Source organism: Cyprinodon tularosa, unplaced genomic scaffold (genome assembly GCF_016077235.1).
Source record: "Cyprinodon tularosa strain WSP-4 unplaced genomic scaffold, ASM1607723v1 ctg7, whole genome shotgun sequence".
NCBI lineage: Eukaryota > Metazoa > Chordata > Actinopteri > Cyprinodontiformes > Cyprinodontidae > Cyprinodon > Cyprinodon tularosa.
The window spans coordinates 2,364,575-2,388,715 of NW_024039451.1; the positions used below are offsets into that span (position 1 = coordinate 2,364,575).

At 38.2% G+C, this 24,141-nt stretch overlaps 1 protein-coding gene across 11 annotated transcripts in view; it reads right to left on the reverse strand.

The window, feature by feature from the left end:
- The window catches only part of vav2 (vav 2 guanine nucleotide exchange factor), a 320,101-nt gene that overhangs the window by 88,578 nt on the left and 207,382 nt on the right, over positions 1-24,141 (reverse strand). For all 11 annotated transcript variants that reach the window (XM_038268275.1, XM_038268286.1, XM_038268283.1 and 8 more), the window contains one exon: positions 13,190-13,248. In XM_038268275.1, coding sequence (XP_038124203.1) covers positions 13,190-13,248 — 59 coding nt within the window. The remainder of the gene's footprint in view (positions 1-13,189; positions 13,249-24,141) is intronic.

Sequence of the window (24,141 nt, forward strand, 5' to 3'; positions counted from 1 at the left end):
CACCACACTGTTGCAGGTAGAAAAATAACCAGTGGGAAACTTTGTGTTCTATCTGTCAGCTTGTCGCTCCTCGCTCCATCACTTCAGAAGCTAAACAGCGGGAACTATTCAACCAAGGGACCCCATCAGTCACAAGCAACATTGTCAAAACACATCAAATTGCTGCTGCTGACAGATAAGGAGCCTGACATCCTCCCACATCCGACTTTACCAGGAATTCAGGAGAGGGATGCTGGCTTGCTTTTCCCCTTCCAGATTGATAGGCAGAAGTCGTATAAATCCTATCAGGGGTTCCTCCATCATTCAAAGATCTTCAGGGACAATACAAGCCAGAGAATAAATACAAGTTTGGAGATGTGTGTTTTTTTTTCTGCAGGGAGTGACCTTCAGATTTAAGAAAACATCCTGTTTTGGTGAACTGTTAAACAAACTGAACCTAAAACCACAAATATAGATAAAAGGGTATCCTTTGGAACTGGTATGTACATTTTACCAAGACAGCTGCAGATATGTGAAACAGATGACCAATTACCTCATTTATCAGAGTGGATTTGTCCCATTTGTTCTGGGATGTCAGTTTGCTAAAAGCTTTTAGCTGCAAATGTAGGATAACATTTCAAAGGCTTAATGTGTTAATGACCCATTTATCTCTAAGAGCTGAATTTGAAAGCTACATATTAGCGCCTAGTAAATTACAGCACCGCTCACATCTGAAGGATTTGTAATAAAAACTAAAACAACCATATTGGACGTTAAAAGGTAAAACTATTGGTCTTCTATTCAAATAAGAATAGAAGACTTTACCCATAAACAGATTAATCATTTAACTAAAGATGTGATTCAATAAACTAGGAACTTTTGGATCCACAACATGAACCACGCAGACTTGCTTGACAATGACTGATTTCTACTTATATATCATATTTATTCATCATAACATATTGTAAAGTCTTCATACAGTAATTCATACTTTTACTTTACATTTAAATTGAGATATCAGAGCCTCCTCAATAAACAGTAAACAATTTGCCATTAAACAGAATTTCAAATGTTGTCTTTTGTTCACATGCTAAAATAAAAAATGAAACAAATACATAACATCATGTTTTTATTCACTATTTTCCATTCTACAAAACTTATTTCCAGTCTTTCTATATGGATAAAAAAAACCATTTTGTTAAAATTTTAAGGGGCCCAGAAAGGTTCCTGACTTGAATCAAACAGAGGAGGGAGCTTGAGATTAGGGTGATGGTAATGAGGCCTCCTTATTTCTAAACACAATGACTAATAAAGTATAATTGGAAACTTGCAAAACGATGGAGAGCAGGTATGAGGTATATTTGATTGCTGTAACACCTCAGAATGATTTTGAGATGATAATTGATAAGGTAATGCATTTATTTTAACATTTGTGTTTTCTCTTATTTTGGTCTAAAAGAAAATAAAATTAAAAAAAATGTTATGTCTCTTTCTAGATACAGTGTCTGTGTAGTTTTTATTGTATGGGGTTAAGTTTCATTTTAAAACAGAAACTAGTATAAATAAAACAAAAAAGAATTTGATCAAAGTCTTGCTGGGTTGTGAATACTTATGGCATTGAAACACTGATTCCAATATTTATTGGAAAAAAACAAAAAACAAAACATAAATGCTTTTCTTTCCTCTTCAAATGTATTAATAAGTCTCAGTAAGTCTGTCTATCTTAAGCAAATAAAATATATTGAATAATGTTTTTATTTGATAAAATCTGGAAAAGCTCAACTTTAGAAATGTCAAATTGAGCCCTCAGAGTGATAAAAATAAGTCTGTGTGCTTTTCCTAATGCTGTCTAGACAGAGAAGTTAGCCTGGAGTCAATGTGGACAGTTTAGTGTCACAGAGAAGACCTTCAATGCTCTCATGAAAGCACCCTTCCCTCTGTTAGCTCTCAGCTTTTAAAGCCTTTGACTGTATTTAATCCCTAGATATGATCAAATGACTCACACACTATCCAGTGCTGCATCCCTATAACGAGGCTGCTAAAGGAACCCTTTAACAGCTAATGGCTAATTTTTATACCTTAATTCTTCACATAAAAGCGAACGCTGGCTTTCAGTGGTAATTCTACACTTTGTGTGCGCGTTTGTGACATCAGTGATCAGCCTCTGCTTCATTAAAGCAACAATCACACTGATAGCGTCAGTCGTTGAGCTAATGAGTGCTTGGAGAGATAATTAAAGGTCAGCAACCTCATACAAACAAACATGTAAAGCATCCTGAATTCTCCTCTGTCCTTTACACAGCTCTCTCTGGAAAACATTTCCTCCTGTTACACTGTTTTTTTTTTTTTTCTTCTTCACTATTAAAACACGTAATTTAAAAAGCTAATTACAAGGTTTACTTCCACCAAATCTGCCTCATCTGATTTATGTCAAACTCTCACTCACTGTTATGAAGCGCACAGGGTGCCTCCTCCAGAGTGCGATAACACACCCACATTTGATGGCCCCCTCCAATGAAGTGTGCATTATATTTTAAGTTATTAATGGAGTCCCGCAGGGCAAAATCTAATTACAAAGTAGTTTGTGGAGCTCTACGCTTGCATTTATCATCCCTGTGCTCTTCTGTGGAGCCAAGCAATGTCCACTGCTGAAGTTTTAATTTCCCTTAAATAGTGCATCTAGGTATAATTGAACTCTGTTCATAATTTCATCAAGGCACCTCTGATGAGCCGACACTTGGCAATTTATTGCTGCTCTGTGGGTTTTTATGGCTGCATCTATGCTGAACCGGAGAGCAACCGATGCTACTGTAGAACGAGAGGCTTCCATTCAAAATAAACAATATACATATTTACTTTTCTTTATTTTTATGCACATCTGTTGCAACTGGAAAATAATTTAAATAATTATTCTCAAATATAACACTTTGCAAAAGTTTCACAAATATGAATCTTTTTGAACATTTAGTTTTTTTTAACTTTTCTGTAAAAACACAAAGAAATGAGTAGATAAAGCTCACAGAAAATGATATTTTCAATATTTTACATATAAAATGCAAAGTTTTAAAAAGTAGGACTAATTGAAAGCATTATGTTTCTTGAGGACACAGTGTAGTGGCAAAGATGGCCCTAAAAGGTCTGAAAACTGAAAACATCCCCACCATGGTGGCATACAGTAGTAGCAGGATTATGCTGTGGGGATGCTTTCCTCAAACAGCAGGAAAACTGGTCAGCGTTAATGGGAAGAGGAGAATAGGAAAAGAATTACATCTGGACTAGGAGAATAATTTTCCATGCAGAGTCAGATTTCTAAGCAATGTTTAAGAGGAAATTATTCCAAAATGTTCCATTTTATACAGTTTGAGTCCACTTATTTGCTGTGCTTTTAGTACATTTCAGGAATGTCATCAATTATAACAAATAACCCTCACTGAGATATGTAGTCATTCAAAAACAGTGGTATGAGTAATACTGCTGGTATGTGAAACATGGCCTGGTGGTACAGAGGGAGTCTGAGGCATTTTTAATAAAAGTGAAATTGTGGAACTCTAGAATTGTGTTAAATTTTGTAATAATTCTCGTATATCTTCATTCATCGTAGCCGTCGTCTCCCGCTTTATCCGGAACCGGGTCGCGGGGGGCAGCAGACTAAGCAGAGACTCCCAGACTTCCCTCTCCGCAGACACCTCCTCCAGATCTGTTGGGGGAAGCTCTAGGCGCTCCCAGGCCAGCCGAGAGACATAGTCTCTCCAGCGTGTCCTGGGTCGTCCCCTGGGCCTCCTCCCAGTGGGACGTGCCTGGAACACCTCCCGGGGGAGGCGTCCAGGGGGCATCTGGAGAAGATGTCCGAGCCACCTCAACTGACTCCTCTCGATGTGAAGGAGAACCGGCTCTACACTGAGCTTCTCCCGAATGACCGAGCTCCTCACCCTATCTCTAAGGGAGAGCCCAGCCACCCTGCGGAGAAAGCTCATTTCAGCCACTTGTATCCAGGATCTCGTTCTTTCGGTCATGATCCAGATTTCAAGACCATAGGTGAGGGTAGGAACGTAGACCGAATGGTAAACTGAGAGCTTTGCCTTTTCGCTCAGCTCTCTCTACACCACGACAGCTTCCGCATTATTGCAGCAGCTGCACCGATCCGTCTATCGATCTCCCGCTCCATTCTTCCCTCACTCGTGAACAGTACCCCAAGATACTTGAACTCCTCCACTTGAGGCAGGGACTCTCATCCAACCTGAAGGGGGCAAACCACCTTTTTCCGGCCGAGAACCATGGCCTCGGACCTGGAGGAGCTGATTCTCATCTTCATTCATTTAATTGTCATTTATTCCATTTATGCTACGACACTGATGCCAGCTTAGCGCCTTTGTCCCTATGTTTGCCAACCACAGACCCCACAAGCGACCTTTTTTCAACGAGCAACCGAGGAAAAATCTAGTGACTTTTTTATGCGTTTTTGAAAACTAGCAGCTACACGTTGAAGCTATGCGCTGTCTTCGGCTCAAAGCTCTGCGCAGCACTGAATAGTGATGTGCGACGTTCACAACAGCCTTCACTGTGAGCAGACAACTGTTGGACTTCTATGTGTTGCAATAAACAAAAATGTTAAAGACAAAATAAAATGTTGCAATAAACAAAAATGTTAAAGACAAAATAAAAGATAACTTTTCTTTTTGGGGAGCAGAAAGGCAGTTCAGATTTTGTTTCACATGTGAACCAAAAGACCTCGCATAGGAACGTGAGGCTCTAAGAGTGAGAGGAAGGTTGTAGGTGCCACCAGAAGGTACTTAATTTTACTGAGACGTCGGTAATCTAGAGTGGGATCCCCCCCAGTTATCCAGGTTGGCACCGTAGGATTGGTGTGTATCGGGCAGAGTTAAATTGCATATCGGGCAGAGTTAAATTACCTGTAGATAATGGGAAAGGTTTTGCAGTTCTATGGTAGTAGAACAAAAGGCAAGGTTCTGGGGAATTGTCAACTGCCCAAGGAGAAATTTTTGATCAAATGCTAACCCAACTGTTTTTAATATTGTTTCTGCATTTTTTTATTTTATTCATTTTTTATTTTTTCTTACTTGCTTTGATTCTGTTTTAATTTCCTTTATTTTAATCATGTAAAGCACTTTGCATTGTCTTTGTACTGAATTGTGCTATACAAATAAATTTGCCTGGCCTTGCCTTCTAGATGGAGAGAAAATGAGCACTCTGTCCTTTTTACTAAAGCTGTCAGCATTTCGTTGCATTCTACAAAAACACATGTGAGCAAGAATTTTTTCTCATCCCTCAGCTTGATTAAATATTAACAGAGAAACAAGCTGCAGTAGTAGTCATTCAAAATCTTCCCAATTTTCTTGATGGGCCCTTGGTTGGTCTCCTATAATTCCTTTTTAAATATCAATATTTGTACTAAAATATTATTTCTGTCATGATTTGTGGACATTAAGATCTAAAGAGAAGTGTCATCTCCTAGTCACACACTGTAATTCAGTGAAAGGGTGGAGTCAGAGTAAAAGAAAATGCAAGAGGGGGTCACTCCACTGGTTGGAAGTTAGAGGGGAATTTGCTTTAGGCTGCAGGGGAGTCTGCTGCCATTCGGCTTTCCTCTAAAGCAGTGGTCTCCAACCCTGGTCCTCAAGATCTACTGTCCTACAGATTTTAGATGCATCCCTGCTTCAACACAGCTGAATCAAATTAATGGCTTGAAAAGGTAATCAATCATTTGATTCAGCTGTGTTGAAGCAGGGATGCATCTAAAATCTGTAGGACAGTAAATCTTGAGGACCAGGGTCGGAGACCACTGCTCTAAAGAGCCACACATTACAAAGCTATGTTTACAGAGTTAAGCACACCCATCTGATTATCTTTTTATAATTAAAAATGTTCTTCTCTCGAACATTACTATTATGACGATTATAATGAGCTTCTACAGTCATTCTTATAGTTGTTAATGAGTCAGTCCTGTTGGCTCTCCTATTGCCGTGCTGTTTATATTTCTCCAATTACTAATATTCTGTTCAGCAAAGTCATTTTAAACTCAGCGGTTCAGATTGAGCAATGCATTGCTAAATGGCCTCAGGTGCTTCTTTGAACAACACTCATTACTTGTGGTTGCAACATACTGCAATGCACAATCTATTTCATTAATATATTACAATTATAAAATACACTATATTGCCAAAAGTATTTGCTCACCTGCCTTGACTCACATATGAGCTTAAGTGACATCCCGTTCCTAATCCATAGGGTTCAATATGACGTCGGTCCACCCTTTGCAGCTAGAACAGCTTCAACTCTTCTGGGAAGGCTGTCCACAAGGTTTAGGAGTGTGTTTATGGGAATTTTTGACCATTCTTCCAGAAGCGCATTTGTGAGGTCGCACACTGATGTTGGACGAGAAGGCCTGGCTCTCAGTCTCCGCTCTAATTCATCCCAAAGGTGTTCTATCGGGTTGAGGTCAGGACTCTGTGCAGGCCAGTCAAGTTCATCCACACCAGACTCTGTCATCCATGTCTTTATGGACCTTGCTTTGTGCACTGGTGCACAGTCATGTTGGAAGAGGAAGGGGCCAGCTCCAAACTGTTCCCACAAAGTTGGGAGCATGGAATTGTCCAAAATGTCTTGGTATGCTGAAGCATTCAGAGTTCCTTTCACTGGAACTAAGGGGCCAAGCCCAGCTCCTGAAAAACAACCCCACACCATAATCCCCCCTCCACCAAACTTTACACTTGGCACAATGCAGTCAGACAAGTACCGTTCTCCTGGCAACCGCCAAACCCAGACCCGTCCATCAGATTTCCAGATGGAGAAGCGCGATTCGTCACTCCAGAGAACGCGTCTCCACTGCTCTAGAGTCCAGTGGCGGCGTGCTTTACACCACCGCATCCGACGCTTTGCATTGCACTTGGTGATGTATGGCTTGGATGCAGCTGCTCGACCATGGAAACCCATTCCATGAAGCTCTCTGCGCACTGTTCTTGAGCTAATCTGAAGGCCACATGAAGTTTGGAGGTCTGTAGTGATTGACTCTGCAGAAAGTTGGCGACCTCTTCGCACTATGCGCGTCAGCATCCGCTGACCCTGCTCCGTCAGTTTACGTGGCCTACCACTTCGTGGCTGAGTTGCTGTCGTTCCCAAACACTTCCATTTTCTTATAATACAGCTGACAGTTGACTGTGGAATATTTAGGAGCGAGGAAATTTCACGACTGGATTTGTTGCACAGGTGGCATCCTATCACAGTTCCACGCTGGAATTCACTGAGCTCCTGAGAGCGACCCATTCTTTCACAAATGTTTGTAAAAACAGTCTGCATGCCTAGGTGCTTGAATTTATACACCTGTGGCCATGGAAGTGATTGGAACACCTGATTCCAATAATTTGGATGGGTGAGCAAATACTTTTGGCAATATAGTGTATGTGCAGCTGTGGAAGTAAAGACATAATTAGCAGTTTATGTGTAACAAACAGTCGTGTCTCTATTGCAAACTGTTTAAAAACAGATGTACACGGCAGTATTTTATTGTCCAATATAATGGAGGTAGCTGAAGATCCCACATAAGCTTTAGGTGGTACTGAGAGAAAGAAGTTTGAGCAACACTGATTTAGCGTTCGCAGTGGAATATTTATCAATATTAGATGTGAATATTGATCAAATATTTTTACCCCATCTGCATTCATAAAGGTCTTATTTTTTATGCCTGATGCTACACGGTGTAACTGGAGTGATATTTACTCCAATCCACTTCTTTGCTGCAGTATCCATCTCTGGTTTAGGGTAAGGATACATTTGTGTGTTACTGTAAACCTCTTTATAACAGCTTTAAATCTGCTTTATTTGTTTCTTTAAATTATTTTCATCTATTTCTGTTTGTTCTCCCACATTGAGATGCAGCATATTAGATTGAACACAATATTGTAACTCAGCCCAATCAGCCTGAGATCATGTCTTGGCTTCTTCCTTAGTGAAAGAGAAAATTCTGTGATGTGTGCAGTACAAGTCTACAGAGAGCTGATTCCATTGATTAACTATTGTCAGACAGCAGAACTACAGTGTCCATTTAATGGGTGAGAAGGGATCAAATGGTCAGCAGTGGAAGTCTCTTCACGTCCCAGGACACGGCTCTGTTTCTGCAGGGGTCGATAAATCGTTGCAGCTCCAGCGAGCTGGGCCACCCTAACGCCTTATACTATGTGTGTCAATGAAGAAACGCTCAGTGTTTAACAGGAGGAATGGAAATGCACTGAATGCTGACCAGCTTTTTTTTGATACAACATGGGACTGCAAGGAGTACGAACTACTTAAAAAATTAAAATTGCCCACAGTGTGCAGTCTTGTGGTCTGTGGAAAAAGTTATCAGTGTATCTAGATGTGTTTAATGTGAAATGGTACAGTGTTGATTCTAGTTAAGGGAAGAATTACAAGGGGTAAATAAAACATACGTTTTTAATAGACTTTGCTTTAAGGCTCTTTGAACTTTAAGAATAAATAACCCACTCAGATCTATTAAAAAGCTTCCATTTGTTAATGGTTATAAAAGGTAATATGATACTATTAATATTTCTCCACATTTAAATTGGGCACAATGTTGTTTTTGGTGCTTCTCTCTTATTTGGGTTACTAATGGGGATAATTCTGCACAGCTTATCTTGCTCTGATCTTAGTCTTCATCATCTACGACTTGATCTTCTTCATCTTCAATTATTCAGCCATTCTTTTCATCTTGTCTCTAGTCTTTCTTCTAGTCTAGTCTTCTTCTGCTTTCCGTTTTGCTGTCTTTTACATCTTGGTCTCTTTTTTTCTCCTTTTCTTAGATTTTTTTCATCACATCTTTCCTGATGATCTTATTCTGGGGCTTCTTTCCTTTAGAGTCCTTCATTCTCTTTGTCTCCTCCCGGTAAATCTACTTCCTTACCTTTTTGTCTTTTCTCATCTTGTTTCGGCTCTTCTTCAGCCGTTTTATTTTAATCCAACTCTTCTCCATTTGTCCATTGTCTAAATCTCAGTTCTTTTCTTCCATTTTGTTCTTCATCTTTCTGAAATGTTTTCCTCTTTATTTTCGTCTTGGTCCTATTTTTCTTGGTCTTTGAGTTGTTTTGCTCACTTTTACTTCACATTAGTTTTATAAATCCTCTTTTCTTTTGTACACATTTTTTCATCTCCTTTCTTTTCCCCTTTAGGGACTGCCACTAAGTATTATCTGTCTTCATCTCAGTCTAATCCATCCACAGATTTCTCAATAGATTTATTACACGCTGAAATGAAAAGTATTTTTCCTGCGATAACTTGTGGGTTAGAAGTATATCAAAGCTACTATCTATTTATTTATTTTTTGCTGTACTTCAGTGAAAGAGCATCAACAAATCCCATACATGCATCATCTCATTTGTTGACTTTTGAACTGTGTATCTATGATACCTTGAAAAACACCAAACCCTCAGGTGTCCCGTATCATGTTGCTAAAGCTGAGGTCAGAGCCCTGATCACAAGGAGAAGCTGCAAGGATCAGCGAGGAGGTAGGAAGGACGGGGTGAGGGTTAAAATGGGGTTTGCTGAGGACAGCAAAGATCATGAGCAGGACAGAGGATGAATAATAAGTGACACAGGCTTATACTGTGGGGGAGATGGATAAACATGAAGTCAACTAGGAAAAGTGCCTGAGGTAGAAATGCCAAGGTTAATGAGATCTTAAAAGATCAGATTTTAAAATTTTGTGTTTTTATTTATTTATTTTTATTTAATAGAATCAGGTTGTTTAAAATAGTAAAAAAAAAGACAAAAAAATAACTGGTACAATAATTTTATGAGATTTTTAAGCATTCTGCATCATCTAACAATCTAAAAACCCCTTTCAATGTGATTCAGACTTCTGCTTTCTATCAGTCACTTGAGAGGAGAAGGATCATTATAAAGTGACTATGTACCACTTTGGACTCATCTGTACTAAATAAGGTGGACGGTTAGAGGACATGAAATAAGACTTATTAAAATTGAGCAAATACAAATCACCAAAAAGCAGATGAATCAGATTTTACATAAAAGGCATCTTAAACCAGAGAAAAAAGCACTTACATTAACCTACATAGCAGGGATGAGCTGCAGCGTGTTAACAAGGCCCAAAAGCGTTGCACAGAAAAGATCAATCATAAGGCCTGAGGCGATTTCATTCACTGATTTTAAAATGTTTAAACTTAAAGCTTGGCTTTCTGTCTGGTGTGAAGCTAAATATTTGAAAGCTTTATATCAACATTTGACCTCTGCTCTGCAGTGATGGAAAAGATCTTTTAAGTTTCTTGGGGGGGGGGGGGGGGGGGGGGGGGGAACTCAAGTCACGACAAACGCTGTGAGCTTACTTAGCATTATGTTAACACTCCAAATAAGAAATAAGCCAAAATGTTTTTAAATTCTGTGTCTAAATTGTAGCTTAGTGTAAATGGGTGAATGACTGAATGTAGTTTAAAGCACTTTATGGGTCCTCAGACCTCAGGAGTGCAGGCTGTTTCCCCATTTCTATTTGACGGAGATTAGGTAAGGATTATTTTTTTAAATGATTGTTCTCTCTTTATTTTTTGAGGTTTCAAACAGGAATGCAGCCAGAATAACCTCTCATATATATATATATATATATATTTCTCCATTGTTTCCAGCTGGAGCCACTTGGAGTGTTTGTAGGTGAAAAGCTCAAGTTGCTAAGTTCCATCTTAAGTGTGGGTGGAGATCAGGACACTCTTTAGTTTTATCTTTGTGATTGAGAACAGGAAAGGCTATTTTTTTTTTGTTTCCTCCCTCCAAAACATGCAAAGTGAATAACATGTTTCAATGACCCAAATCATAAAATCTTTTTTTTATTTTTTTTTTTTTTTGGTGCAACTAATCCTTCCACCATATACAGCAGGAAGGCCTGTTGGGGTGCAGCACTGCTGACAGAATGTGTCTCTTGCAACAGTTGGCAACTATGAAAAGCATTTACCGGTACATTATTTTGGTTTCTTTTTACAGAGGGATACTCTTTGTATAACCATAACAGCGCTCTTTGGGTACATCTCACCACAGAATTCACTGTGCTGTTCAAAAGGTAGAAGATGGAAAATAAACTTGCCATGGCAACTGAGTATGATGTAACTTGTGAGACTCTGACGTTTTTAAATAAAAAAAAATAGACATCTGCAATGCCTTACCAAAAGTTTTCTTACATTTCTAAACTTATGTTTTGCCACATTACAACAACCTTCAATGTATTACAGTGGGAGAGACAGCCAAAATGTAAATAAAAAAATAACAACAAATAAAAAATGGTTTGATCAGGAAAAATGATTTTTTTTAAATAATTTCTATTGAAGATTGGCAAAGAGTTCCTTTTTTAAAGAAACTCATTGAAAAACCTATTTGGATTTTCCTCAGATGAGAAATAAACTAGAATTTTATGACCAAAAGACAAAGGGGGTGTCAGAAAAATGAGAAACAGATTGCTTGGATCACAATACCCCATAGTGAAGCACGGCAGTGGCAGGGCAATGCCATGGAAATGCTCTTTTTTTCCAGAAGGTACAGAAAAACTAATCAGAATTTATACAAATGTGGTCATCTAAAGCTAAATAAGGTAAAATCTTTATAGAAAACCCTTGTCCAGGTAGCAGGTTGACCTTCCTGCAGCCCAGTTAGACTAAGCATGAACAGAGCTACATGGTTAAGGTTTGGATGAAGGAGGAAATAGTTGTCCAATGATTTAGTAATCAAAGTATATCATTATCTAGACTAAAGACTCTAAAGCATGCCATTTGCTTAAAGAATAACCCACTTAGAACAATAATTAAGACAAAACACTTGAAAATTATATATCCTCATGAATATGTAAGCATATTTTTGATACATTTTTGCCATGTACAATTTATTTACAATGCATCAGTCATTTTCCGTTTATTTAGGAACTCCAAATATTTTATTTTATTTTAAATGTTCATTTATCAAAATTGTCTAATTTTAGATTAATCAGAATAATAACTGAAAGATTGATTGATTGACTGACAACTAAAATAATCAACTGCTGCAGTCCTAGTTTGGATCAAAGCTTTTTTTAAGTGAGAGACTGAAGTTGGAAAAAGGAATGAGCAGAAAGTTAGCCATCATTTTAAGCTCCATGTGTGCAAAGGGTGGAGATATATTCCACCAAAGATTACCACTAAAATTTGGAGACAAAAACGTAAGGATTTTTTGATGCAAATTGAACATATCCTTTCTCTTCTACGGTAAGGCACTACTTTGGGTTGGTCTATTACATAAAGTAAATATATTCAGCCTACTGCAGCATTGACCCCTTGTTTGGTTCTAACCCACCCATAATGCCATTAGTAACCTTCTGAAGCAAACTAAAGCCTGCTGTGGTCTCGGAGTCGGATGGAGCTCTGGGTTGACTTTAAATATTAATATAAGGCTTATTTGTTTGAAGGGATTTTGTTTCATTTAAGGACACTGAGGAAGACCAAGTGGTCCACAGTGCACACTGGTGTTCTGTAATAAACACAATAAGTATAGAATAAGCAGAGTGGAATTAAAGGTGAAAGTAAGGCTTATTCTGTAGAATTACTACATATCATGGTGAACCTTTCAATATCGATTTCTACACCTTGCTGCACTACAAGCATTAAAGAAAATAGTCGGCATGTTTTGTCTGTCTTTACTGACAACAGGCCTGCTCTCTCTTTTGTCCACTACCCATTTTATTTTCTCTTTTCATTTCCTGGCACAGCTTCTCCTGAGCGTACACTATCAACTTATTACTAAGGCAGATAAATTGGCTTTTCACATGGCGCCTGTGAGCCACCAAACTCCAAGGAGCAAATTAAGAGATCAGAAGGCCAAGCAAAAGAAGGGAGGATCCTGCCTGAAAAATGACTACTTATGCATTTAATAACAGATCTGACTCAGAATGACGCAGGACCAATTTGAGTGACAGATGGAAATGCATTGTGGAGTATTTTTCCCGCACTGCAAGATAATGCCAACAAAAGCTGCAGCTAATTGCCTAAAATGTAAATTGACTTTTAAACGAGCTGCAGATGTTAATAGCATCATCCATTTCAAAAGACTGCCTATGAAGAAAATAGGGAACAGTTTTTATCCAAATGGCTTTTTTCTTTTCTTGAATTGATATTCTTGGAGTGTCTTGAGTGGCTGGAGTGATAAATGAGTGGTTTGTGTGTTGCACGCATACCTGATGCCTTTGATTTGTGAAATGCTGTGCTGGGAGATCCTTGACAGGGCAGAGATTACCTGAAACAGAAAAACAAAACAAACGGTAGAGCTTAATATACCAATAGATGAAAAAACTGTAACTGCATGAATCAATATTTGTCTTACATTTTTACCACGGCTTGATTAAAAATGAAATTTCATACAGAAATAAAAACTCTAACTGATAAAATTCATTGAAGTTGAATCATAACTAATTAAATGAATGAAAAGTTACTTTAAAGAATCTAATGCAGACTTTCTTACCCTTTAATCCAAATTATTTTATTCTGATCCCCATTTTGAAAACATAACTGCAAGCATTACTATAGATTTTTTACTTCTTATCAAACCTAAGAAGCAAATTTGAGCCTTTTGATGACACAAACTATACATTAGAGCAATTGTTCTCCACAGCTGAAAATGCCTCTATATCCTCTATGTTGCTAGAAAACATTGACAGTGGCAACAGAAGGACACAAAACAGCAAAAACTGCAAACATACAAAAGCTTTGAGTTTTGTCATACCATCTCACAGTTAACTGTGACTTTATTCTGCCTGAACCTGTACTACCTGCTCTAAATTACTAAAACAAAAGCATTGAGTCTAAATTTGGTCAAGAGCAGAAAACGCTGCAAATTAGCCATTAACAAAAGAGCAAATAAAAAAAGAGATAGAGATCTGAATTATATTCCACACAGCCATTAAGGAGTATGTTGGCTTAGGAGATGTTACACAATTTAAATGGCCTTTCAAATTTCTCTAATAGTTCTATAAGCACCAATCTAAAGTTGATTGTATTATAAAAAGGTTCAATTTCTCTTCTCTAATGGCTTTGGCACTGCTTATGAGGCACAAAGAACAGGGTCTGTGGTCGAGTTCTAAACATAGCTTGCTTCGAGGCGAATGCAAGAAAAAAAAAACCATCAAAAATACACACACACAAATCTAACAGCACACATCACAAACCGTGTCTCCTATGCCTCATTAACCACTCCTGGGTGTATTTCAGGTTGCAACACCATGGCAAAGCCAGATGTCTCCTTGACAGGGAGGATAGAGTTGTTATCTCAACCCCTCTTTGCAAGCAGGTGTGTCATCCGTAAGCTCTCATCAGAGTCCCTCTTTCCTAAGCACACAATGCGACAGCGTCACACCAGCGGTATTCATCATTGTAGTTGAACCTGTGCTAATGGCTCTCCTGAACAGAGGGCTGGCACTTTAGGATTGTGAAGCACTTCTACAGAAGTGCTGTTGACCAAAACCTTAAACTCTGGCTCTATTCATGGTGTTTAATGCAATCGGTCACAGAGAGAGAGGGGAATATATGGAGCACATTTATTTGCATCACTCTTATTTACATTTATTGAAAGGTAGTGTATTACAGAAGGAAAATCCTATCTTGTGAAATAAAAAAATGATAATAATTTCAACATTTACATTTTTTATTAAAATGTACTGTAAGATTTATTTAAAAAGAAAAATCCACCCAAAACAGATCCATTTGGGGATTAAAAAAAGAAGCTTTTAAGATCCAAAACAAAGCAGATATGGCTAAAAAGACCGTTAGTTACGACTGTGGTAAAGTCTCATAAGACCAAAGTTTCTAAGTAAAGCAAAAACAGTACTGCACATAATATAACCCCCCCAACAGTCTGTGGTTGAACTTATTAATTGGGTGAAAAAAGTGTTTTTCAAGCTCTTAAAAGAATAAATACTCAAATAAATAAAAGTATAAAGGTATATACCAAAAGGTAAAATAGAAGAAAACAAAAAAACCCACCACATTTATGGATCTATCAGTCCATTTTCTGTCAGGGTCACAGGAGGCCTTGTATCCAGGATTCATAAAATCTTCGGTCAAAAGACAAGGTACATCTTCAACAAGTCATCATTTGAAACAGGAACAAATGATGACAACAACAATGGACACAAACTCACAACACTCAATCTATAGACATTAATCAACCTAACAAAGTCATGTTTACGGATTGTTGAAGGAAACCAAGGTACCTGGAGATAACCAATGCAAGGACATGGAGTTCACCCAACCACTATGCCGAATAGGGGTGTAAATAATAATCGTTTTGTATCGATGCATCAATCCAACAGCCAACGATCCGATGCATCGACACGTCCGCAAGAGAATCGATTCATGTTTTTTTTTTTCCTCCGGTCTATTTTTATCCATTTGCTCCTGGGCGTAATTCTCCCTCCCGTACTGCGGTGGCGCTAAACCTATTTTGCCCTCCTACCTCGCTTCCTGGTTATACTCTTACAGCAGTGTGTTGCAGTAAGCTTGACACAGACTTTTTTAAATTATGCTCAATATTGAAGCGTGGTCTATGCTACACACTGTGTGTCTAGATGCGGCCGAGGCGGGGAGGAAGTGGGGGCGAGTTTAGTCCGACGACGGAGGGACATGAGGGCCAAAAAGAGAGGAGATCCAGGTGGAAAAAGGGTCCCAGCGTTCTCGCGCACCTCGCACTTCTAGCGGGTCAAACTTCACGAGTTGTTTTCCGCAATTTCGGTCATAAAAACAAAACAAGCCGGCCTCCTGTCTGCGGCACTGTCTGTGGTCAGCTACAATTTGGTAGAGGTGCAGCGGAGCGTCTCTCAAGGGGGCGTGGACGTCTGGAGCCGAGGTATTGCATTGCACTCATTGCACTGATTTTCTGCAGTATTTTTGCAGTTTTTTTTGATGCAACTTTTCTACTTCTGTTATTTGCTGTTGTTTCTAAAAAAAAAATGCATAACGATATTACAGCTTTCATTGATTTATTTCAAACTTGAAACTTTGTTGAGCCTGTAAGGTGTAAAAAAAAGAAAAATAATAATAATAACCGATTAATCGAATTGAATCGTATCGTGGTGTATTCTTGAGTATCGAAAATAATCGAATCATTGGATCAGGAAATCGATACTGAATCGAATCGCCATGATGGATGTGATTTACACCCCTAATGCCGAAATACCCCAGGTAGGGGGTTTAATTCAGAGATCATTTTGCCACGAGGCAACAGTATGAAAAACATCACCACTGGGCAGTGCCTAAACTTTAATCACAAGGACATCCTGACCAATACACATAACCAACGATCAACACACTCCTGGTGGAACCATCATGATGTTTGTCTTCAGGTGGTATTATGGTTTTAGGTGGAAGAAATTGTGAAAAAGTTCAAAAAGAATTTTTACTTTTTACAGAAAGTTAATCTAAAATCTATCCAAACTATCTAGCTTGAACATAAAAATGTTTTTAAATGACCAGCACCTGGGTCAGAGCCAAAACTGAAAGGAAAAACAGGATGTCTTTAAACGATCAGTGGATTTTTACATAATTGCCACGGCAGTGTGTGGCTAAACAGGGAAATTGAGACTGAGAGTTTAATGCAACTGATTGTTAAAGGGTGTTCACAATTGTTTAACTGTATCTGAGTTTTTACGTCACATGAAAGGAGAAGACAGAGCATCAGTGGTAGGGAAGGCTGAGAAATCCTCAGGGATATACCCATTATGCTCCCTGCTGGCACTCTGCCCACCTGGCCCTGCTGCAGCAGGGGATCACATATGGTGTCACAGCCCCACTGACTTTACTGCCTAAAAACTTCAATTTTTAAAATGAAACAAAGACAGATAACATCAATCAAAGGCACCATAACTGAAAGCATACAAAATGTCAAAGGAACTATCAGATGCAAGCTGAAGTTAGTATTTAAGAGCAGTTTAAAATTAAACATGACCTGGTGAGATCAGCTGGGGTTGATCCGTCTAAACACAGCTCTCTTCAGCACTGGACAGTCCCATTTCAAAGGATAGGTAAGCCAATGGCTTCCACCCAGATAGGTCACAGGAGGAGCAAAGCATGCCAAGACCAGACATTAGTATGCCAGCTATCAGCATAGTACCGTGACTTTCACACATTACGGGGTAAAGCTTATTAATATTACATCCAAAGCTAACTTTCCACAACATTAGGAGTTTTTCTTGTCAATTTTGCATGCCTTAATGTGAAGAGTGTGTTTTAAAGCTGGTAGTGCTTGGTATGGTTTCAGCTCTTATGGTTGCCTTGTGACCTGGAACCAGATAAATGGGAAAAATGGACATAACCAGGTGTTGGCATTGCATGAAAACATGGAGCCTCAGTTATGTCAATTATGTAGCTTCAGTATTAAATTTCTTAACTTGATTATGCGAGTTGGTTAAAGTCCATGACAAACAGTGATACTGCATAAGTTCCTGACAAGCTGCCATTTGATCAAGTTAAATTATATCCATTTATAAAGCTCTTCATGTCTTAAAAATACAGTTTTTTAGCCTTCCTACATGTTTTTATGCCTGATTACCATTCATGTTCACACGCCATGGATGGATGAAGTCTCCAGCAAGGGGAATACAATTTGGAAATACACATACCTGTCTGTTGAATACTTTCCCACTTCTTTTTTTTATTCAGACCATGAAAGCATTTACTCCATAAGATTGCAAATGAACTCTGCCTTCTCAATTTTGTTTTATTGTGTCTCTTGCCTTCCAGTTCTTTCTCAGAGGTGGCCTATCTGTTTGATTGCTCTTTCTTCTAAAGGCCCATGTTTTCTGTTTCCCTTTCATCCTCCTGTTCCCTCCCCTCTCCCTAATCTGATCCTTTGATGCAGTCCAAGCCTTTGGATCTCTGCACATTATTAGTTTTCTTCTTATCTCTCTGTCTCCCCTGGGACTCTTAACTCAGGTCCCGCCAGAGAATAAAGCATCTCTAACATCATTAAGAATATGGAAAAGACAATTCCAACAATAGGGCGATAACTTAAGTTTCTATCACCCAAACCATTATACTACTTTATTCAAAAGCCCAAAAGGAGCCTTTATCCAAGACTGCCCCTTCACCTATGGGCTTTGAAGCTGAACCACTTTCCATATGACAGCCCAAGGAGAGGTTGTACCTTAAGATTAACAACAAAGTGAAGCCAAATGCAAACACACGCCAACCTTTATTGTTTGTGGTCATGTGGCGTGCTGTCTCAGCTGGGCACCAGGCCCTAAACACATGTGACCAAATTTCAGCCAATAGAGTAACCTGCAGAATGGGCTTCACCTTGGCAACCAGGGCTTTACTGAATATGCACTGTCATAAATTAGCTGCAGCCGTTGCAAGCAATTGACAGGGGGAGGGTGTGGCTGAAAACCTCACCATAAATATAGTCCTTAAGAAAGGATGCACTGCAGCAGGCAAAACATGAAGATTAAGAAGATAAAAGTGTGTTATTCTAAAATTTCCTTTTACTTTCTGTTGCCTTTTGTTGCTAACTCCCAAACTCACCTCAATATTTAGGAAATACCAACTTGAATAAAATGCAGTATTGCTCAGGTTCTGCCAGCCTGAGAAAACGGGACCCATGATGCAATGGGGCATGAGTGGGAGAGCTGGGAGCAGATGGCAGAGAGGAAACCGTCCATGTCCATCAATAATAGAGCGACAGGAAGAACGGATGAATCCCTCTACCCTCAGGATTTTCTGCTTTTTACAAACCCACTCTGCCATTTCGTGCCTCTTTATACATCTTGTTTAACTATGCTGTTCTCTCTCTCTCTGTTTGTATATGCAGATAGCTCACACCCACAATGTTATTATTATATTGCACTCATTTAAAATGAATATATGTTATTTATGTTTTTTTTCAGTATATGAGGTGTTTCTAGTCTTAAACCTAACAATGTACATACACTTATCACGATATTTAATTGAGTCTTGGTTTTAATTGTTAGGGGTTTATTTAATGAATATATATATATATATATATATATATATATATATATATATATATATATGTATATATAAATATATATATTTTTTTTTTCATACATGTATTCATTCCACATATAAGCTAAAGGTAAAAGAAAATCTTCTTTTATTTAATCTTATAAATGGTGTGAGCACACACACATACACACAATAGTACAGCTCTGAACCATCAAGAAAGCCCATAGAGCCTCATGAATGACAGCGCTCAGTCTTCCAGTAAATTTGGTAAAGCCATCAGGAGCCGGGCCTTCGTAAATCCTGATTCCTCTCAGATTGGCACCTGCCACATCGTGCTCCAAATCTCTTCAAAGCAGACCTTGCAGCTGCTTGATTATAGGGGATTTCACTGCATATGTGTCGGCAGGAAAAGCCCGCAGGCTGTCCCAAAGAGCTGAAGGAGGGCTGCCTCTGATTTAAAGACGCATCATGAGCTTCGTCTGAGCCAAACAGAACAGCTGGAAGCCCACACGCCGGATATCCAGCATTCCAGCTAACAGCAACAACAGGCAAAGTGTGTAAGCTTAACATGATGCTGATGAGGTTAAAAGTTTCAAGCTTTTCCTGCGATGCCTTTCCTTACAGCCGTCGATAAAGTATTGATGGGAATATGTACCGGACGATCAATTTTAGAGCTTATTTAACTTCAGGACCTACAGCATTGATTTGCTGTGAGCCGCAGCGAAAAAGGGCATCGGTGGCAAATAGTGCAGCGTGGATCACAGCAGCCTCGTCAACACCTGCCAATGGGATGCAGCCATGTCCATGACCTGTCCCGTTTCACGCCATTTCACCCGACATGCCTCTGCTTGCTTTTGCATGACATGTCAGGAGGTGTATGCATCAACGCACACAAACCACGGTTCGAACATGTTTTTTAAATGATACCTTTTCTGTTCTAGATTCAAATATTCCAACTTCTCTGTAGGGATTTTAATCATTTTTCACAGAGTTCGAAAGGAATATTTTCAAAATGTCAGGCTATAAATAAAGAAACTACAGGTTCCACTATAAGGTTGTATGAGGAGATTAATAAAAAGGATGGATTTAAGGACAAATGAACGGCCAATAGGAGGGATGGAAGTATGATCGATGTAAGAGCAGGTGGATGTATGAAGGAAGAGACAGTCGGACCTTGGAACGGATGGATGGATGTTTGGATAGAGGGATGAAGGATTTATTTTTTATTTGTTTCATACAAATAAAAAAATCCTACTAATGTTTATTTTCTAATCCAACTTAACCTGCAAAGTGTAAAAACATCTCCGAGCAAATATCCCTTGGAGAATTTCATGTTGACACCAAGGTCTGCTGAGCTGAGGCGCTGAAGCACTCACAAAGCAACATGTTGACCTGAAACAAAAATCTGTGAAAGGGAGGATCAAGCGTGGGTTTATTTTTCTATAGTGGGTGAAATAAAACTGCATCACTCTGAACCCAACTGTTTCCATCAAGTTTGCCCACTCACATTTTATGTGTGTCCTTAATCTTTTGCTGGGGGTTACCAGCTCCCTAAATGCCTGAAGGTGCTTTACTAAGATCAGAATAGCAATAACAAATTTTACAAACTTCTACCTTCTTTAAATAATCAGCAAAACAAAAAATATTGCCCAAAAAACAAGCCTGAAAGGATGCTGAGGAATATTTCCCCTACTGCTTAATTTAAGCTTTGCAGATTTATTTCACAGCTTCAGAAACAAGAATATAAACAAGAATATATTCTCCCTATTTTAGTCATCACTACATATATTATAGATCATATAATTATATGATTATATAGTATATATTAATTATATATTATATATTAATTATAATTATATAATTAATTATATGACTAAAATAGGGAGAAAAACTGGAAACGGGAGAAAATATAAGCTTCTGTTTTAAAATGTTCCTCGCAGGTTGGCTCTAAATTGTGGGGTACAGCATTAGTTATAACATGGTAAAAAAAAAAACAAGATAACAGCGTCCTTTTTGTTTTTACACTAGTAAATTCTCTAACCTCAAATTAAGGTAAAATGCACTTATATATATGTATTAAAAAAATGGAGTGATTTCTGTTTCTGATTTTTTCAATGTGCACTGTCCCTTCAGCTCATCCAGGAGGGATTGCTGCAACTTTTTAACCAATTTGTCTGCATGATTCAACTGAAATGAATTAGTGAAAGTGTGAAGCAACATGTCTCTATGAATATGTGCTACTAAAATAAAACAAATCAAATTATATGTGAATCAAGAGATTGTGCAAGTTTGATAATACTGGCTGTTTGATCCAGTCTATCCAGGGTCAAATTAAATTGTACAGCCTTATTTTTGGATATCCATCCCAAACAACATTAAGGTAATCCAACTGCAGATTTTAAGTCATTATCTGCTCTCCTTTTATGCAAAGGAATAAATCCCCCCATCAGGTGTCATGCATCATGTTATACCACCACCATGCTTTAATGTGGATACTATAGTACACTCTCCTTATCAACTCCCCAGACATGTTTATTGTCGTTGTGGTCAAAACCCTCAGTTTTTGGTATCTCTTAATAATCTTTTAAGAAGGCTCATTTATGTGAACTGTTTTATTTTTAATTCAAGTCGAGCATGAATATATTTATTCTTGGTCACAACAACCTACCTATAGAAACTGATGCTAGTGCCCCAGCAGTTTTCAGATAGTGAAGAGTTTATTCCTCTTAGATTGTTGTTGAGCTTCTGAACTGACCCATGTTCCTGGGAGGGGCGGATCTTATTTTCTAAGCTTTAGAAAGTTGTACCACATCTATGGAAACATCACTTCAACTTAGATCTCCACAGAGCTCCTTAGACATTTCCACTGTTTTTATTATTGGTTAATCCAACAGGAAACACAGGTGTTTTAGCAGCTTCTAGCAATGGCAGGGTTGTACCTCACCATTTCCAGGTTGTTATTGAACATGTTTCCATCAAAGAGGGATAGCTAGAACAAAAGCCAAATGCCCAAAAATGACATCTTAGCTGAAATGAAAATTGCAGCTGCTCAGATGGATCTCAAAAGTGGATTTTGGATTTGAAAAAATGTACTAAAGATTGAAATTTTTGTCCATAATTCTTCCAGTGTCAGGCATGACGGTTGACGCATGATGCTGAGGGTTTGTGAACTCCACATGGTGATAGAGTGATAAGGGAAGGCTACCCATGATCCCAAAAAAACATCAAAAGAAGTTTTGGAATGAATAAAGAATGAATAAATGAGTAAAGTTGGTTCATATAAGCTTTAAAAATGTCCTTTATTTTACATGTAAAATCACATTTATTTGAAGAAAAATGCTAAAAACTAAAATCGAGTTAAGCTGAATATGTATGAGCAAATAGGTGAAGACATTTCTAAAGAACAATTGATTGAGAAATCCTGTGATGTTTTCTTTATTTCCCCCCAAACTGAGCAATTTTTATGAAACAAAAGAGCATACTGAAAACATGCATCATGAAGTCGATTCACATAGTGAACATCAGAGATGATCCATGACACAAACTTCAGGGGCCGAGCAGGGACACAAGGGTTTAGGGCTTTGAAGCAGGTTGGGATGATAAGACCGAAGTGAGGACGATTGGAGGAAGCAGGATTTCCCAATGTTCTGGCAATGTTGAGCTCATGATGCTAAAGCGTCCTCGTGGTCTTATCAGGAAGAGCCACCTAAGCCTGCGTTTGTCCGTTTGCGTGCACAGGAGAGGCCAGCACATGTCAGTATGACAAGCAGTGCCGAAACAGTGAGAAGGATTAGACCGACATGTTTAATCCAGTTCGCCTTTGGGAGAAGGGTCTGCCCACACCCCTCTGCTGGGGCAGATAAGACGGAAGGGGGGACGGGGGGGTCCTGTAATCAGAGTGTTTGCATTTTGGGACAATAAATCTGAATTTCTTGGTTTCTTGCTCTATGATTTAGGTCAAGAAGTGTGTCAGGTCAGTGGAGCTGCAGCCCCTCATAATAAGGTGTGATCTTACTAACAGAGTTCTGGTTCAAAGTTACCATGATCTTAAAATTTGCATCGATATTAGAAATTAGACGACAGAAAGTGGACAATTTAAGAAACTGGTAGCACAAAAATATGAATCTCCTCTGCTCTACACGGGGCCGAGGTTATTCACACAGGCTGAGACTGTGTATAAACACACCTCAGTAGATGAGTAAGTTTAAAAAAATTTTTTTCATCATTGTCCAGGTGTAATGCTCAAATGTGGTCACCTAATTCAATGCGTCATCATCAGATGAAAGGAAGTTAGTTATGATGCTCAGTAATAACTAAAAAACCCCAAATGATTTGAAAAACCTAAAACACTAATATGGCTGCCCCCCAATAAAGATCTGCTGAGCCTCATTCGGACAAAGCTAATTTGCAAATTGATTTATGATGAGAGAAATTGTATAAAGTAAATAAATAATATAGAGCCTAGATCACTTTCATAGCCGACAATAAAGAAATTAATGCTTGAAAGTTTTTCAAAATTGAATTTGAATTGATAAAAAAGATAAAGATGAGTTTTTTGAAACTCATCAACACTGAAATGTACAGACTGGTTTGGTTCTCCGCGTATTGTTATAAAATATCAACAAAAAAATTTTAAATTTAGAGTGTAAATACATATTTCAGCCTCTGCTAATTAATCAACAAAGATTGAATGGTAAGAATATATAAAAACACAAATTCATGGAAACTTTTATATATCATTCAAATATGTGTAACCTCTTTTCTGCATTGGGATAAAAACATATATTTAAAGGCAAAAACAAATATGGAATTAGTTCAAATAAAATGTCGATCCCCGTCTTTCTGGAGTTTATATAATAAATTTAATTCCTCAAGAGCTAAATGACAACTATTACACAAAGCCCTTTGGGGAGCAGCTGTGTGCGTTGGATCAGTTTCAAACATCCAGACTTTTTTATAATCTGTTAATTACATTTTATGAAGACCAATATATATTTTATGAGTTAGTAAATAACATTTAAAAGATTTCTTGATTTATTCTGGGCTAAACATATGGAAATAAAAATGTTATTTAGAACTTTATATAGACCCAAACATGGGAGCAAATATTTTTTGCTTATAGTGTGAGATTTATGTCTATCGTAAAATGTCAGAATATAACCTAGTAAAGATACTA